We start from the raw sequence: 17,706 nt of genomic DNA on the forward strand, positions 1-17,706 counted from the left end.
TTGTATTGTACTGTCTCAGGTGATGCACCTAAATTACTGCATCGCTCTAAAATCAAAAGTGTTTCCAGACAATACATGATGCACTTCTTCGGACAAGCTCCTCGTTTGCCATTTGTCTTTGTTTTGCATATTTGGGTATCTGTCTTTTAACGTCGGGTTATTCATGCACTTGTTTGTTTTATTTCAAATCTATTGTGGTGGTGTTGGAGGGGAAACTGAACATTTTGAATTATTGTCCCAAAAATTCCAGGCGTAGGTTTACACTTTTTTGGCAGCGTGTCCCAACAAATGAACCAGCTGGTAACAGTGCAGCGCAACAAGAACAACATCAGATGGAGGTCAGTAACAGTTAATTCATTGAAATGTGCCATTGTTGTTTTCATTTCATTTTTGTTCCAGTCAAAATTAAATTTCTCTTTCCAAATATTTTGGCGCTATTTACTTGAATGTAAAATTATGTTATGCAGTTATTGCAGATATATTTGTAGTTTTAGTTTTGTACAAGTAATTTTATTAAATCTGCCCTTCTTCAAAAGTAAATCTTTTTAATTATTAATGTGTGCATTGAGTATTGTAGGAGTTTTTTTTTTTTAAATATGCAGATACACTGAAAGTCTTTGCATGTTCAGATGAAATTACAAATTCTCTTATATTGTTTACTTCAGTAATCTCTGTGACAGCTGTGGAAGCAAAGGATGAGCAATATCTGGGCTGAATGCTCGACCAACATGTCATTCTAGAGTCAGCTACTAAATGAACAGCTGAAGAACAGGTGGAGGTACTTGGTGTCCGTTTATCTCTCTGCCCCACTTTTGTTTATCATGTCTTAGTTTTTAATGAAGTTTCTTTATTGCTTTTTCTTGTACTGCCATGGCATTTAGGTTCTACCTTGACATACCAGCTCTGGCTAATATGAATGGCAGTTTTTCTGTGACATTTACATCTCCTGATAACACAAGCCGTTAAGCTACTGAGGATTTCAACCCACAGGGCTTCTGTTTAAAACAGTGTTATCAGTGTTATCAGTACACCACAGAGCCTCACACAGATAATAGGTTCAGACGGCACAAACAGTCAAGTGAAGCACACCGTCTGATTACCATATAGTACATAACACTTGAAAAATAGAGCCCCACCCTTGTTAGTGCACGGCAGATGTTTTGCTTGGAAATCTAACATAAAGCAACATACAAAGAAATTTGAAAGAAAAAAAAACGTATTTTAAAAAATCATAGTGAGGTTTTGTTACTGTGTTGAATTATTGGTTGTTTCATTTTGTTTTTTTAATTAATTTGAAGAAAATCAAAGGTCTTCACCCTTGAAATTTTTTAATTTAACTGTAAAAAGCAGTACGTTATAGCATTTTACAGGAGAGTATAGTTACAAAGGTCACATTTCTCTCATTAATCATTAATCTTAATGACTGTATTAACTTAGATTACATGCTGGTCAATGTTTAATGTGAAACTAGAACAGAACACCAAAGCATACACACTAAAATGCTGGAAATTCTGTGGTGGTACTCAACACACTGCAGTTTAAAAGTCTGCTTCAGCAGGAAAGAAAAGTTTGAGAAAATTAAACAAGCTATTTATGATTTTATAGTATTCACACACGTAATAAGTTATTAGTTCGATGTTATCTTCCTATTTTCGCTCTTTGTCATAATGTGCAGTGTGAGGAATAATAAAAAACAGCGACTGATCAGCAAGAGTAACCAATTGATACAGAAGTAAAAGCAAAGATTTGTCAAGGTGTAGGAAAGAAGTATTCCCTACATCCCCCTTCATGAATCACCACCTTATCGCGGTGAAGGGGTTTGCGTGCCTTTCTGATCCCAGGAGCTGTGTTGCCGGGGACAGTTTGTCCCTGGTAGGGTCTCCCAAGACAATTTGTTCATGGGTAAAGGGCCAGACCAAGTGTGATTCAAAAGAGTTCGATGATGAGAAGTTACTTGACAAAATCTTGGTTACCAGTGCCCCTTCATAAGGCCAAACATGGTCAAGGAGCTATTTTTGGAAACACCCATTATTCATGGGTCCTGGCTGACCCCAGTTACTCCAGTGAACCCATCACCTGCTGGACGGGCCATAGTGGTCCAGTGTTACGTGGATCAGGTGCTAAAACTGGTTTGTGATATACGGTGATAATCAAGTGTTCCTTTTTGAGCAGTGTACTTTGTTGAGTATCATACATAATGAGAAAGGTTTTCTAAAATGTCCACTCAGGCAAAACAAGCTTTGTTAACGATTCATAACTCCAGCTGCTGTAGGTAGAGAGCAGTGACCAGTCTATAAAGTCACACTTCATACATGGATTTATGAAATTTATTGCTAATTAACAAACATTCATTGTATTATGATTAGATTTTTTCCCACCAGATTTGTCATAGACTGAAATATTATGTGATAGATCAGAAGGTGGGCGTATTGTGTGAGGATGTTAGCGTGATGTCAAGTTGAAAGTAAAATTTTAATCATATTCCATGTTTTCAAGTGTTAAGTGCTTATTCTAAATTATTATCATTGAATTCGGGGGGGGGGGGGGGGGGGGGTTGTTTTGTTTTTAATGTTCTAGTGTTGTTGATTCACAGTTGCCATTGTCTCACTGGTCATGATGGTACTTATGTGAATGTTTCAGTATAAAACTTTTTACAGTTTTAAATAGTCAAGCAAACTGCAGCTATTAATAATTGCTACAAAACAATACCTCTTTTTATACTTTTTAGAAGTGTATTCTGGTACTGCCTAAAGTTTTTGTATTAAGCTGCTTCACTTTTGTAAAAGGTTAATTCGCATATTTAACTGCTGTTTACAAACAAGCTTGAAGGGGGCCACAGCAGCGTGTTGTTTTATACTATTTATATTTTAGGATAGAAACTGCTGACTCATCTTGTCTGGATCTTGTTGCTAAATCTGTTTTTAGATTTAGTAATGGATGTAAAGATATTCTTTGCCTTTTTCCTGCATACTGCTGAATATTGTAAATTTAGTTACATAAATTTTTCATCCTTGTTAGCATTAGCAACGCTTACATGTGTATTTTAACTCTACATACATATATATTATTCATCAGATTTTTTTTCTTTCCTTTAAACCTAAAAATGAAGACATGACACTTTATGGTTTTAAACCTTTTCAGAAAGTAAGATCATTAAAAATGTTTTCATTTTTAAAGTATATCCATGCACCGTACATGATAACAGTGGTTCTCAAGCTGTGGAACATGGCCCCACTCGTGAAGCATCATGGAAAAAAAAATATATATATATTTTTTTTTTTGTAAAGCCTAGTTAATTTCTCTGGAAAGTCGGCTTTTAACCTCCTAGGACCTGGCGTCCACATATGTGGACATCACATTTTGGGTTATTTAGACCAAAATACTCATTTTTGCTCTACAAGGGCCTGATATCCACTTATGAGGACATTATACTGCCACTGTTCTATCAAAATTTTAAACAAATATCTTCATATGTGGCTTTCATTTTTCTTAGAAATAAAAATCAGGTTAAAAAAAATATCTGGTAATTCTTTGTTTTTACATTCATCGGGTCCCAATCAGCCCAAATATCAAAGAGAAATTAAAACTGCATGACGTGGAAGAGTTCGGGTCTTAGGAGGTTAATGCTGACTTTGAACTAAAATTCATCTTGTACCTTTTTGATTTGTTAATGAGTAATTAATTACTTAACTAATTACAAACTCCTTGATGTGGACACTAAACTTTTTTTAATTATTGAATTTCATTCATTTAATTTTTCCTTTGTACAGTGGGGCATGTCAGAAAAAGTTTGACAACCACTGTGCTAAAGCATTACACGGGTAGGTTTCCATGTTGTCAGAAAACTATTTACCACCATTAATTATTATTATTAGTAGTATTATTATTTAATACTGTATAGCCTGTACGGCTGTCTCAAATGGCTGTCTTAATGCTGACAGGAACATTAACCACCTGGTGTTTTTTTTAAAGGTTGAATAAACTGAACATTTGAAACAAATTGAATGCATCCAGAGAATGTTAAATCTTTATCCCGATTGCCAGGACAAAAAATTTCTCTGAATTGTGTGAATGAATTGTATTCATCATTTTGATTTGAATTAGTTTCTGTAACAACTGTTTATTATTTGTTCTTTTGTCATTACATTGTTATAACTATTTATAATATGCTTTAAATAACATGCAGTATACCTACTCTGACAGTCCAGGCTGCATTGATATAAAACTTGATTATTATACAATTAATACACAAGTAAGACAACTGGCAAACTGAATAGGTTTCCTGCAGTAGCATTGTGCTAATAACTCTCACAGATGTTAATGTTGCATTCCTTTCTTTTAGTTCAATAAAAATCAATTAATGCCCAAATGTCCTTTGCTGAAAAGCTGTATCACTGTACCAGCGTCATCCTCTTCACAGCACATTAACTGAAATTGGTTCCCTATTGAGCAAGTGCACAGGAAAAAAATATATTTGTTTGATTTTTTTTCTTTATGTCTGCCTGGCGTGCAGGTAACTGAAGAAATTTTATTAACACAAGTAATGACATAGTTATAGCTGTAATGTAATTATTGTAATTACTTACCACAGTAACATGTTACAAAAATGTCATGTGATTACAGTAAAAGACGAACTAGGACTCCAGAAGAACAGGAACTTGATTTGCTGCAGAGATGTTAGACAAATTTTGTTATGACTCAGATTCTCATTTCTCACAAAGTGTTCTCTGTCATGTCTTTGCTTTTCCATGTTTTGTTTTTTGTTCTTGTTTTTGTTCTTGCTATTCCTTTTTTATGTACTTAAAATTAGGTGTTTTAGGAAGACCTTAAATAAAGTATACAGGACAGACACCACTTTGAGAGGATTAATTAAATCTGTAGCCTCTGATTCTTCTGAAAATGCCTGATGGACTTTAAATATCAAATTGTTTGTGACTGAGATTGTGATATTCTGGATTAGGCTCTTAAAAGGATCAGGACAGAAGGACGTGGATAGGTGCCTTTATTGAACAGCAGGACATCACACACTAACTTGTTGTTTCTTAGCGGTGCAGAAAACTACCCTTTTTTGTTGTTATATATTGGTCAACCAAGAACTAGCCCTGTAACAGGCACTTCTGTATTTTACCACTGGGGGGCAACAATTCACTCTATTACAGAGATGTTTTGCTGTTTTGTTTTTTATTTATTTTTTAATGAAAATTTAATTGATCATACATTTGGCCGACATGTTTTGGATTAGCCTGTTCTGGATGATCTCTCTTCTTTGGACTGCAACTCTGTGCAGTCCAATTCAATTAAGACACGGAGATGAAGGCAATTCTATAATTAATAGAGTCGAAGATAACTAAGAAAACAATCACATCATCTACTCGACACAGTAATGTTATATAATGTCCACAAGAGGTCACTGCAGACCATAAATTGGCTAAATGGCACATGCCTTATAAGTGACTAGCAGTGAGGCAAGAAAATGGCAAGCTAGCAACAGCTAAACTAAACAATAAACAATAGAAAAGTCCTTTAAATGCTGGATGTAATCATCATGGGAGATTCTGGCCACTGCTATTAACTGAGTACTAAATAATTAAATAATCCTACAAACATGGTATTAATATGCTGAGGCATAACTTTAACATGCACAAACAACTATAGCCATTATCATACCAATGAATCTGTTCAAGGGAATAACACTTACAGGTTCATTAACACACAATTAATCACACAAAACGGTGTTACAACTGCTATGCTTTGCTGCTGCTCCTTTAGACTCCCACTCTCCCTCTGCGTGCTGAGCACATGGCAGGGCTCGCAAAATCGCTAGCCTGACGTCCCGGAGCTAGCGATTTCTCCGTCGGACGACCAAAATCTATCTCAGCCCCGCCCGTCGGGCTATATGTTAACCTGACTGTGGGTTTCCAGCGTAATGTTATACAATCTGCCATAACCTCATGGCCACTAGATGGCACCCTAAGACCATAAATGAATTTCCGGCTTGTGTATATATATTGGCAAACCGGACGTCTACAGATTACAACAATTCAGTGCAGTAGCGGTTTTAGATACGGGCGAAACGGGCGGTTGCCCGGGGCGGCATCGTGGTGGGGGGCGGCATCACGGGCATCGGCAAAAAAAAAAAAAAATGCTCGTACGCATGCTGCCCCGACGTCAGCCAGGGAATGGCATAGGCATCGGTTTTCTATCGCCCATTTGCTGGGAGTAAGGGCACCCTCCCTTTTGCGAGGTGTGCCTGCTGGGAGGAGAGGGCGGGGCGGCGGGGGATTCTCTGGCTGGCTGGAGCAGTATCTAATAATAATGGACTACTTGCACTAACACTTCCGCGTTCTATGTAGTCCTGCTCCAGTGCTTCCGGTGCGGTTAAACCATGGCGACGTTCTACACTCGATGCCTACAAGAGCTCCCAAAATTGAACATCACCGATGTTCATCGGATTTGCAGAGTGACGACTACCCCCGCCAGCAAATTAGATAAAGGATTTAAGTTATATGCTGCATCTTATATACACAACTACGAAGGTAAGAAAACGTAAATTAACCGACAAAGAAACGCTAGCTAACGTCAAATGCAAACACTACGTTACTCCGCTATGTCCTTCATTTGATGTCAGTTCTCTACATTACATGTTTTCTTAAACGGTGTTTTATGTCGTCCTAAACTATAGTTGAGGTTTTCTTAACTAATGTCACTTTTGTTGTTAGACACTGTTATATTAGCGTTAGGTAGTTGGCTAACTATGGAGGTAGTTAACTACCTAATGCTACTCTTGCTAAGTGTAAAATATATATGTTTAAGACACGCTGAAATGAGTAATACAGAAATAATGCTAATGGTACTTGTATCTTTATTCAGTGTCCAATAAAGACAGGTTGTCAGGGGAGGTCGGTGTGAGAGCCCTGTGCTACAGGTCGATGAGGAAGAGTGAGGCACCACACAGACTAAGTGTAGGCAGGAAGCTGTGTAAAGTTGTTAATCCCCGTTCAGTGGGGTTCAGTTCATTTAAGCATTAGTTAAGTTCATTCCTAAAGGCCCATCAACTTGAATGTTTTCCTTGTCTCCCTGCTTTATCACTCCTAATTTGACTAGTCAGATAGTTAAATCAACGTGTGTTTGGGTGATCAGAAACATTTAACAACAAGTTAATACTGCAAATATACACAATCTAAGTTATTACAGTTATCAAGGATGGTTAAGTTGTTTTAATAGGGAGAGAAGGAAACACTAAGCATTCAGGAGGGTACGTAACCATAACACTGAACTATGTTCCTGTTCAGCTCTTCCATGAAGATGTTACATTTTTAATTTTCGTTCTTTCTTCTTAGATTAAGCTTCTGGATTCATCGCCGGTGATACTGACACATAGCCAGTGCTCCTGTGTGGCAGGCGCTGTTATGTGCAATCACACAGTGGCACTGCTCTTCCAAACAGCACACTACTCACAACTCAGAGTGCCGGTTGTCCCCCCTGTGCATAGCTGCACGGAATCTGAACAGCAATGGCACAAGCCACGGACAGTGGTAATTTAAATGAGGTTAAAGTTTTTGAATTAGTCCATGTTTACATATGAACAGCAACACCATCCATAGTAAATGTGTCTTCTGTTAGGGTGTGAGGCCAGGACCCATCAACTCCATGATCTTCACTAAGCCAGTACCAAATAGGATGGCCCAGACTGGAGTACGGTAATTACATTTGTAAAATTTGGTTTCATGTGTTACAAATGTATGTTGCTATTTTTTTCATACATACATGTGTCAGAATAGGTATTAATTTACATACAACATTACACTTTCTGAAGACGGCTAACTCAGTCATGTACATATACATCCCAGTCTCTAACTTATGCACCACTGTTTTACACCTTTTAGTTTTTAGTTTAGTTGTTGTTCAGTATAACAACCTTCTTCCTTACATTATTGTCATTGATGTTTTCTTTAGGAGTGGCTTCTACAGAGGCATGGTGGGTCCGTTACCAGATCCCTGCTTGTTCAGAATAACGGAGGCATATGCAAAATTTAATATTGAGGACAGGCCACTTGTGACCACAATGAACATGAGACCTGACAAGCCCCTTGTGGAAAGTGCCTTTGGGCTGGTGCAGGAGGGCAGTGTTCTGTCATATCAGCAGCCGGTTTTGACAACCCGGTACATCACACTACACCGCGATGCACCACCAACACCGCACTTGCCTCTGGAGGGGTATGACATCTTGCCATCAGATTGTGTGTTTGTGTGCTCAGAAGAAGAGCTTCTGCATCTGAAAAGCTTGTCTGTAACTCTGGAAATGGCTCACAAAATAGAGGAAGCTACACGTGAGCAAAGCTCTTCGTCTGAGTGGCATCAGCTCCGCAGGCCCAGAGTGACTGCCTCTAGGTTTCGGGAGGTGTGTCACGTCAGAGGCCAGAGCTCGGCCGAGTCACTAGCAGAGCGTATATTGAAGGGAACAAGGCAGACAGCAGACATGAGGAGAGGAACTGAGATGGAGCCTGCAATAGCAGCAGAGTATAGTAGGCTAATGAATGTTAACTACTCACCCTGTGGTCTGGTCATTCACCCCATTGCCCCCTGGCTTGCTGCATCTCCTGATGGTGTTGTTTTTGACCCCAATGAATACCCCCAGTTTGGCTTCGTCGAATTCAAATGTCCCAATGTACAAAACTTTATTGACTGCAAATATGTGCATATGGAATGTGGTACCCCTAAACTAAAAAAGAGCCACGCATATTACTGGCAAGTGCAAGGACAACTGCTCATCAGTGGGATGCAGTGGTGTGACTTTGTTGTGTGGGCACAAGAGGACTACCTAGTGCAAAGAATATACATGGATACAGATGTGCACAATGCAATCAGAGAAAAGGCAGACTATTTCTTTTTTTACATATATATGCCAAGATACCTGTGTTTGAAAAAATGAACAGTGAAAACAGCAAAAAGAAAAACAGATCCTTCAGGCTGGCTGGAACAAAATAACTGATGTTTTATTTTCAATATATTTCATGAATTCTTTTGTTGTTACATGTTACTTTTATGTGACATCAATAAACAGTTATTTAAGCAATGGCATCAATTAAATTTTTAAAAACACACATTAAAACGTTGAATTTGTGCAGAACTTATTTACATGGTAAGTATTTAAAACTCCATGCCTAGCATACTGATATACATTTAGACAATAACTGAACTGTAGAAAATGACAAATGGTATTTTTGATGTTCCAAAAGCTCAATGTCACTTATGGTTTTAAAACGATTTAGTGATTTACTTTATAATTTTGATAAATAGTTTTGTTGAATCTGAATAGTAATAATAGTAGTATAATTAAACAGTATTATTAACATTAAACATTTGCAATGAATTTGAATTATCAATAACTGAAACTCAACTATCGGCACTCAAGTACCAGTTCTGTAATCAAGTATTGTCAGCTGAGAAGGAAGAAATTCAACTGTAGTGGCCTCAGCTGCAGGTCATTTTCCATAAGTTACTGGCACTGGTGTCTTGGGAAAAATCCATCTTGTCTCACTTAACCCATTTTTTAACTAATGCTGTGTTCTGGTAATTTGACAGCATACATGCCACTGCAAACAGTTGGTTGATATTATAAACATGTGACATGGTAATGATGCTATCAAAAAGTTTGTTCTGTTTGATCCTCCTAATGACTCGCTCCACATGTACCCTGAGTCTGGCTATGGCCTGCGTCTCCTTAACCTGGTATGCTGGCATCTGCTTCTGCTTAGATAGAAAAGGTGGGCAGTACACTTTGCATTTACAACAATCAGTGATTAGGAAGCCCTTATCTACCATCACTGCCATGTCTTCAGTCAACTTCTCAGCAATGCCTGATTGTTTGAATAGTTCCTTGTCACTAACCGAACCAGCATACAGATTAGAGATGAATGTCACTGGACCATGTGGAGCTATGCCAACCAGGGCTTTCATCGTACAGTGGGATTTGTACGAAGAGTACATTTCACTTTGGAGAAGTGGTGAGGATGGTGTCTGACACCTCAGCTCTGTACAGTCAAGGATCATCTGGGTGTCTGAGAAATCTTTGAATTCCTCAGGGAGGTAAGCTTGCACTTCTTCACGTGTAAGCCAGATGCACTGAGACCCCAGTGCAGTGGCAAGAAAATTTGTCCATGTTGCAATAATGCGGCTCACTGTGGACTGGTGTATGTTAAATCGGTGTGCCAGGTCCCTCTCCTTCAAACCAACTGACAGGAAAACCAGGAAAAGAAAAAACTCATCAATTGGCTGTAGCAGCTGCCTCTGGAAGGTGAAAACAAAAGGGAAAATGTTACTCCTTAAGCTATGAACTAGTAAAATTATTCTTTTCTTGGCTAAATGTTTTGTAATGGTTAGGCATACCATACTGTACCATGGGGTAAACAATGAGGTGCTGTAGTGCACAGGTGTATGTATGTAAAGGATACTGAGTCTAGCATACATACACCTGTGTATGTATGCTACTGTACATAATGTAATGTTATTGTACATAAATACAATAACAAACAATAACAAATATAAGTAGGTATGACAGTTTGCCACTTAACTTTGCCCATCAGAGTATGCTTGTAGCTCATATTCATAAAGCCAGGATGGTTTGCACTTAATTTTACCCTTTAAGTATGCTTGTAGGTCACATTCACAAAGGTAGCATGATTTGGCACGTAATTTTGCCCATCAGTCGCTAAGTTGGCAACACTGTTCATAAGGACAAAGACATGAGCTCACCGGTCCTCTGGCCAGGTCAGCTAACAATAACACAACTTTCCATGGTACCTTATCATTAAGAATCAGAAACTTTATTGTCATTGTCATGAGAACAACGAAATTAAGAATGGTCCCCGATCATTGCATCATCCCTAGCAATATCAAAATATAAATAAAACAATAAAATTCAATAAATAAAATAAGAAAAGAATGACCTCATAAACTTTTTAAAACAGCACCAGTTCTTTACTTTCTAAAAGGATTGCATTAATAGAAAAATGGCTCCTTTCTCTGTCATATGCGTGGGCATACATTTTCTAAATCCATGTTATGGATGTTATTTTCTTAACAAACTGAACATGAGGAACATTATGCTTCTGAGAGAAAGTGAGGTGGAGGATTTTTTTAGGGTATTAAATCACTGAGCAATTAAGTTTAACTGGCTGACCTTTTGATCAGATCGCAGATTATGTGCTTAAAGTACTCACACTGAGCTTTCATCTGATATCATAGTCTGCAGTTTATTTTGCAAAATTCACTGCCAGCACTACAAAAAGAGTTTTTACCCACATGTGTACATGTGCCTCTAAATATAAGTCTCTTTCTCTCTCAGCATTTAAATGAATATTTCAACCGAAACCATTACTAAAACTGCTTTACCTGATCCAGGTGAATTTTGCATTTGGGTTAGCTTCTGTCACACACTCAAACGAATCCTCTGAAATTGCTGAAATTTTCACTTCTGTAGGAGAAACTGCAAAAATCAAAGAAAAAAAAAAACAAAAAAAACTGTAAACCCCAAACTAAGGAAATACTAATCATGTCAAAATAATGTTTCATAAATGTTTGAACCCTGTCACGTCAGGCAAAACCACAAATCTTGATTTTCATTCAGTTTCAAAGATTAATCCTTTCAAACACAGTCAAAGGTGTCACCGGCTCACGTACAGTCACTTTATACTAAAAACAACATATTAGGTTTCTTGATCTTTTGGGGAATTCCACCAGAAACAGAACACCACAGTTATATAACATCACAAAAAAAAAAAAGAGCACACAATACTTCAAAACAGCCTCAGTTAATTTTACTTATAGTTTGACATATAAATTGCTTGTTTGATAATACCCATGTTTATATTATATATATAATGTTCTTCCTCTACCCCCCTGCAATTTTTGCACAAGTCGAGGAGCGTGTCAGGTTACATTTCACTGTTTTATACTTGTATAACTATGCATGTGACAAATAAAGAACCTTGAACCTAGGGGAACTGCACAGATTTTCTCACTGGAAAGAGAATGATGCTAATTGAACTCATCATCTAGCTTGAGAAGACAGCTTTTACTTAGTGACATGGTGTTTTGTCATGCAGGAACCAGTAGGACATAACCTCAGGCCACAAACTCTGCAGGACAGGCTGAATATCTGAAATAGTAGTTTATTGGTACTGAGAGGTGAAGGTCTGCAGAGAGAGCAACTAAAATTACGGAACAACTGACAAAAAGTGACATACATTATATTAATAATGTATCTAATAAGAATGCATGTATAGAACCACATTGCACACAAATATTCCAGTATTGTAGTACCAGTCACTGAGGAAACAGACTTGTGTCTGGACTCAACGCCAATAGTTTCATCTCACTGGAATAACTACTGTGGTTTGACTTCATTGTATTTTTTTGGTTACATGATTTCATCTTTTGCAATAGTGGTGTAACAACACCCTTTATACGAGTCTAAATGTCGCCACTTAGTCTTTCTGGTTTTTGAGGAAATCTCTCCGTCTGCTGTGACAACCTAACATTAAGAGACTTAACGCAGAGGCAAAGTCATGCCAGCAGGGATAAGGTTGCAACTGCAAATGCAACCCCCCCCCCCGCTAAAACCTTCTCCTGAACAAAGACAGAAATATGAGAACGTTTATGTCTGTTTTTGTATAAAACAGGCTGAGATTGATCCTGGGTGTGTTGGTGTACTTTATTAATGATTTCATTAAACTGTTAAAATTCTTAAATGAACAGTGATTAAAAAAAAAAAAAGAAGAGGAAAAATAATAAACTCCATGAACAGCTGATACTCACAGTAGACCTGTATGGTGAAGGCCAGGGTTTCTTCTGCAGACAGGGAGTCACCACTGATAACACACTGGACCTGGTAACCATTAATCTCTCTCGTAGGAACACCAAACAATGAGCTGACTGTGGTAGTCGTACCGTTGTCATACTGGGTGGAGTTTGTTGTCGTCCTCACTTTGTCTCCCAAAGCACCAGTGAGCCACCTCACCTCTGCAGGAGGCTTCGATCCAGCAGCCGTGCAGGTAGCAAATAAAACCTCTTCTGTGCCCAAAGTGGGAAGATTGTCCATCACACTTGTGAAAGGAGGCACTAGGAGAGTTACAGCACACAAATAAGTTGACATGTAAGCATGACAGTAAAAGTAACTCTATCTACATCGGTTATACAAACACCTAGAATATCTTAAAACACATTTCATTTGTATACCGAGCAGGTTTAGAGGAATCTCAATCTTCTGATTTCCACTTGGAAACAGGGTGAAGATGCACGTGTAGCTGCCTTCATCCTTCAGGGCAACATTGGATAACTGGAGAGTTCCATTTTTGTTGTTAAAATTCCCGACATATTTAAATCGATCATCACGTCCATTGACAAACTGGAGTCCATTTCTGGGTTGGATAGTAATAAAATTGTCATTATGAGGGTTTTTTCTAGTCTTCCTTTGCCAGGTAATCTGTGTCAGGTCATCATTGGTGTCAGTGACATGACACGGTAAGATGGCCGTACCTCCTTGAACCGCTGTCACACTTCCACCAGTCACCTTTAGAGCTGTAAAGAGCATGAAACACTAAGATCAAACCTCAGCTTAAAGATAAGAGACAAGAGAGGAGATGCTTTACACAGATTTAAAGTTACAGCTAAAGCAGTTAATTAGAAGTAGTCTAACATAAATGTAAATGCTGTAATTTGATTATTTTAATAAACCATATAACTTGGATGGATTCGATGCTGGCGTGACCACAGTGCACGTCTGATTTACACAGATTTAAAATTACAGCTCCAAGTCCATCTAGGATAAATTGTTCAAAACCCAAGCAAAAACTCAGAGCATAGTGTCTGATTTGGTTATTTGGCCTGTACAGAACCATTTGGAGCCATGGGTGTGGCTTCCTGGTTTTTACCTAAAATGGGACACTCAGCTACAATGCGTCCAGGCTTCATACAATAAAAACACATTTTTCCAAGTTCAATATAGAAGAACTAGAAACGTTGGTACGGCCACTTCCTTTAGCATCAGGATGAGATATTTGTCACTAGTGCGGACTTAATGGGTGTCAGGGTATTTCATACATTATTCCAAATCAAGCACCATGGTGACAACTCAAAACAGTCACTTTATTCAGTCTTGCAAAGTTGCCTGCCTCCAACAGCTCTTTTGTACTAGCAAACAAAAGGAACAAAAGAAAAAACACTAGCAAAACAGTTTTAGTAACTGTAGGCCACAAAGCACAATATAATTACAATACAACAAACCACAGTACAGTAAAGACAATTAAAACTCAAAATACCATTTACCACACAAAATGTGACCGACATAAACACAACTGCACAATTACAAAACTCAGACAAATAAAAGTAAAAATAACCTGTTGGGTAATCGTTGGGTAATTGCTCCAAAATACACTCTGAAAATCTAAAGCATACGCAAGAATCCATGTGCTACCAACTACTACTGACTTGTTTTGCCTTATTAATCTAAAACCTTCCAGGTTCCTACCTATCTGTAAAGTCTGGCTTCAATTGAATTTATTCAGCTCAAGACAAACTTGTCTTATATAATCAGCATTCGCCGAAAAAATGTGAACAAAATATAAAAGTTTTTGAACTTTTCACTTTTTACTTTATAAAAAGCGTTACTGCTGTTTCGGTTTAAATTTAACTTTGTCATACCTGGTTTTTCATTTCTAGTCTGTTTTCCCTTCACTCACGTTATCTAGTCCCACATTTTTCGCTGTTAGATTTTTACAGCCTTCAGTTGTAACATCTGCCAGATTATCTCCCTTCAGCCGCAGCCTATCGAAGTATGGAAAACGAACTACGTACCGTCAGCTTCTCTGGCAAATAGAAGCGCAGATATTAGCAACAAACGACAAGTTATCAGGGGAAAATAGCGTTGCATGACTTCTCGCTGTAATTGCCAATGAAAAATCCACTCGCTCTGCTTCACCCACCTGCTGCTTGAGACACAGGAAGGGAAGGGCGGGGCATTCTCTGGCTGGCTGGAGCAGCATCTAATAACCAACTCGCAAAATAAAACAAAATAAAAACAAACCAACAAACACGAAAACACCAGACATTATGATACAGACTAATAATTTGCACCGATGTATTTTCGAAATTCTGTACACGAAAAGTGAGCGCGAGAGCCCTCAGTGCGCCTGCTTGGTGCTGAAGTCAAAGTAAACTTTATTGTCATCTCCGCTACATACAGTCCAGTATATAGAGAGACGAGACGACGAGGCTCCAGTTACAGCAGTGCAAGTAAACAAACAATATATATAAGAAGAGTAAGAAAATAAATATACACTTTAGGACTCGGGGTAAAGGGATCAATAACAATTTAAAATTTACAGTTTGATTATTTAAAGTCTCACACACAACCTGTCGAAAGGGGAGGGAGATCTGCTGCTTCCAAATAGAGCACATTTCATTTATAATGTTGTAAATCCAAGCCCATTATGCTACTCACCCCCTCCCCCCTGTGCTGAAACGTAAGCGTAAGCGAATCACTCACTCACCCCTATGGGCTCAAAATGTGGTCATAAATATTTTGTACTTGTAAAAAAGATTTGTACTTGTAAAAAAGATTTGTGTGTGCGTAAAAAAGAAAGATTTGTATGTGTAAAAAAGATTTGTGTGTGCGTAAAAAAGATTTGTGTGTGGACTTAGAAAAAAAACCCCTGCAAGTTACAAGTACGGATTTTGACCCTATTTTTCTTCCTTTCATCTGATTGGTCAATGTCATGTCAATCACAAATGTAACAATCCAATCAGAGAACAGATGGGTTTGGCTGTCGGAGGGGCGCTTTTTTGAACTGCAGGTCCTTGAAGGGTGATACAGTTTGAAGCTGGAGGATCGCTATATAAATATCCGATAGCAGCTAGGTCCCCTAACTTTCAGTAGCTGTTGAAAGGAAAAAGTTGTGGTATATCAGTGGTTAGAAATACCATTATTACTTTAGGATTAGTTTAACACAAAGTCAGGGCTGACCCAGGACCATTGCTGTGAGTCACAGTGCCCAGCATAAAAGTCCTTTCACATCGGACGCAGGATGTGCTGCTAATGCTAACTGCTAACTAAAAGCAAAGGATCCAGAATTTGTTACGCTGGCTGCTGGGCTCTGTAGGTTTTTGCAGCAGCTCTACCTGTACTAGATGCACCTGCTCCTTGTCTTTTCTATCTCTGACTTTATGTCCTCTACAAGAGTTTGGTTTTTTTGCTGGTTCTTCAAATGTTCAATAAAAACATGTATGCTAATTCATAACGAAGAAAGCTTTGTAATGAAGACTGTCATTTCCAAAACACTGCTCGCCCCCACCCCGGTCCGCAGCGCTGTTGAAAAGGCTGTGGAAGTCCCTGTATTAAACATGTAGACCTGTGACACAAAAATCACCAAACTCGGACGACCACAGACTGTTTTCCTTCGTGGTGATGAAGGAAAACGCTGGGTTGGTATGTAAAAGGGCATTTATTCCCTTCAAAGACCTGCAGTTCAAAAAAAGCGCCCCTCGACAGCCAAACCCATCTGTTCTCTGATTGGATTGTTACATTTGTGATTGACATGACATTGACCAATCAGATGAAAGGAAGAAAAATAGGGTCAAAATCTGTACTTGTAACTTGCAGGGGGTTTTTTTCTAAGTCCACACACAAATCTTTTTTACGCACACACAAATCTTTTTTACAAGTACAAATCTTTTTTACAAGTACAAAATATTTATGACCACATTTTGAGCCCATACACCCCCTCCCTCCTGTGCTGAAGCGTAAGCGCATCACTCACTCACCCCCTCCCTCCTGGTTCACAGCTTCTTCTTCTTCTTGGTTGGCAACCATTGTTAAGGCACATTACCGCCCCCTGGCTCACATTTCAGTGGACATTTAGATGAGAAAATATATATTTAACACATTTAAGGAAAATACTAATAAAATAAAAATAAACAAAATAAATGTTTATTAAGCAATTTTGATAGGAAATTGCTTAAATTTAGAAATGTTTTTGCTCTATAAAATAGTTGTTTTCTTTTAGAATCATTCATCTTAGCAGTAGGATTTACATGAAAAGAGAAACAAATTAAGTTTGAGTGAAAATGTAAAGTTTTTGCACTCTCTGGTCAACTGACTCAGTGAATCAAATGACTCAAAAAATGCGATTCACTTTGGTGAGTGACTCATTAAAACTCGATTCAGTAAAAAGAATCAAATTTACCATCACTAAACTGCACTGAACACGTTCCCAACCGGAAGTACAGATACCGAGGTGCATCATGGGTAACGTAATCTAAACAGTTATAGTGAACAAGCAGACTTTTAACAAGAAGGTTAGGAGTAATGGGATCAGGGTCCACAATGTCCGATGTTGCATAACCAAGCATGTCCACATAATTATGGATGATTAAAATTGTGATATTTAAAAAACACACACTGTTTCTTAAAGAACATAAATTAAGAAATAGATTATATTAGATTTATATTTTAAAGAGCATCCTAACGCACGGCATAACAACATGGTATGCAGGGTGCTCAGCTGCGGACAGGAAAGTACTGCAGAGGGTCATCAACACAGCCCAGAAGATCACTGGCTGCTCTCTGCCCAGCCTGGAGGTCACTGCAAACTCTCGGTACCTCAGCAGAGCTGGCAATATCATCAAGGACCACTCTCACCCCAGCAA

The 17,706-nt window shown here is 38.3% G+C and overlaps 3 protein-coding genes across 6 annotated transcripts in view; 2 read left to right on the top strand and 1 right to left on the bottom strand.

The window, feature by feature from the left end:
* LOC113007455 (nectin-4-like) overlaps nt 1-4,854 on the top strand; it is a 20,917-nt gene extending 16,063 nt beyond the window's left edge. The window contains exons 7-8 of the mRNA XM_026144047.2: nt 251-338; nt 666-4,854. Coding sequence (XP_025999832.1) covers nt 251-338; nt 666-668 — 91 coding nt within the window. The 3' untranslated portion in view covers nt 669-4,854. The remainder of the gene's footprint in view (nt 1-250; nt 339-665) is intronic.
* On the top strand, nt 677-9,076 carry LOC145419217 (uncharacterized). Of its 2 annotated transcripts, none has more exons than XM_080290674.1 (4): nt 677-778; nt 7,341-7,535; nt 7,624-7,700; nt 7,957-9,076. In XM_080290674.1, the coding sequence occupies exons 2-4, from the start codon at nt 7,410-7,412 to the stop codon at nt 8,930-8,932; spliced, it is 1,179 nt and encodes a 392-aa protein (XP_080146800.1). In that variant the 5' UTR covers nt 677-778; nt 7,341-7,409; the 3' UTR covers nt 8,933-9,076. The 2 variants fall into 2 exon arrangements, with proteins under 2 accessions (XP_080146800.1, XP_080146799.1); XM_080290673.1 differs by lacking the exon at nt 677-778 and adding an exon at nt 4,997-6,536.
* On the bottom strand, nt 8,976-15,477 carry LOC113007463 (nectin-4-like). Of its 3 annotated transcripts, none has more exons than XM_080290677.1 (5): nt 14,985-15,477; nt 13,240-13,581; nt 12,820-13,122; nt 11,395-11,488; nt 8,976-10,290 (listed from the first exon to the last, which is right to left on the bottom strand). In XM_080290677.1, the coding sequence occupies exons 1-5, from the start codon at nt 15,019-15,021 to the stop codon at nt 10,227-10,229; spliced, it is 840 nt and encodes a 279-aa protein (XP_080146803.1). In that variant the 5' UTR covers nt 15,022-15,477; the 3' UTR covers nt 8,976-10,226. The 3 variants fall into 3 exon arrangements, with proteins under 3 accessions (XP_080146803.1, XP_080146802.1, XP_080146804.1); XM_080290676.1 differs by having other exon boundaries at nt 14,857-15,477; XM_080290678.1 differs by lacking the exon at nt 11,395-11,488 and having other exon boundaries at nt 14,857-15,477.
* Between the last annotated feature and the right edge of the window lie 2,229 nt (nt 15,478-17,706).

This window comes from Astatotilapia calliptera, chromosome 16, assembly GCF_964374335.1.
Source record: "Astatotilapia calliptera chromosome 16, fAstCal68.1, whole genome shotgun sequence".
Taxonomy (NCBI): domain Eukaryota; kingdom Metazoa; phylum Chordata; class Actinopteri; order Cichliformes; family Cichlidae; genus Astatotilapia; species Astatotilapia calliptera.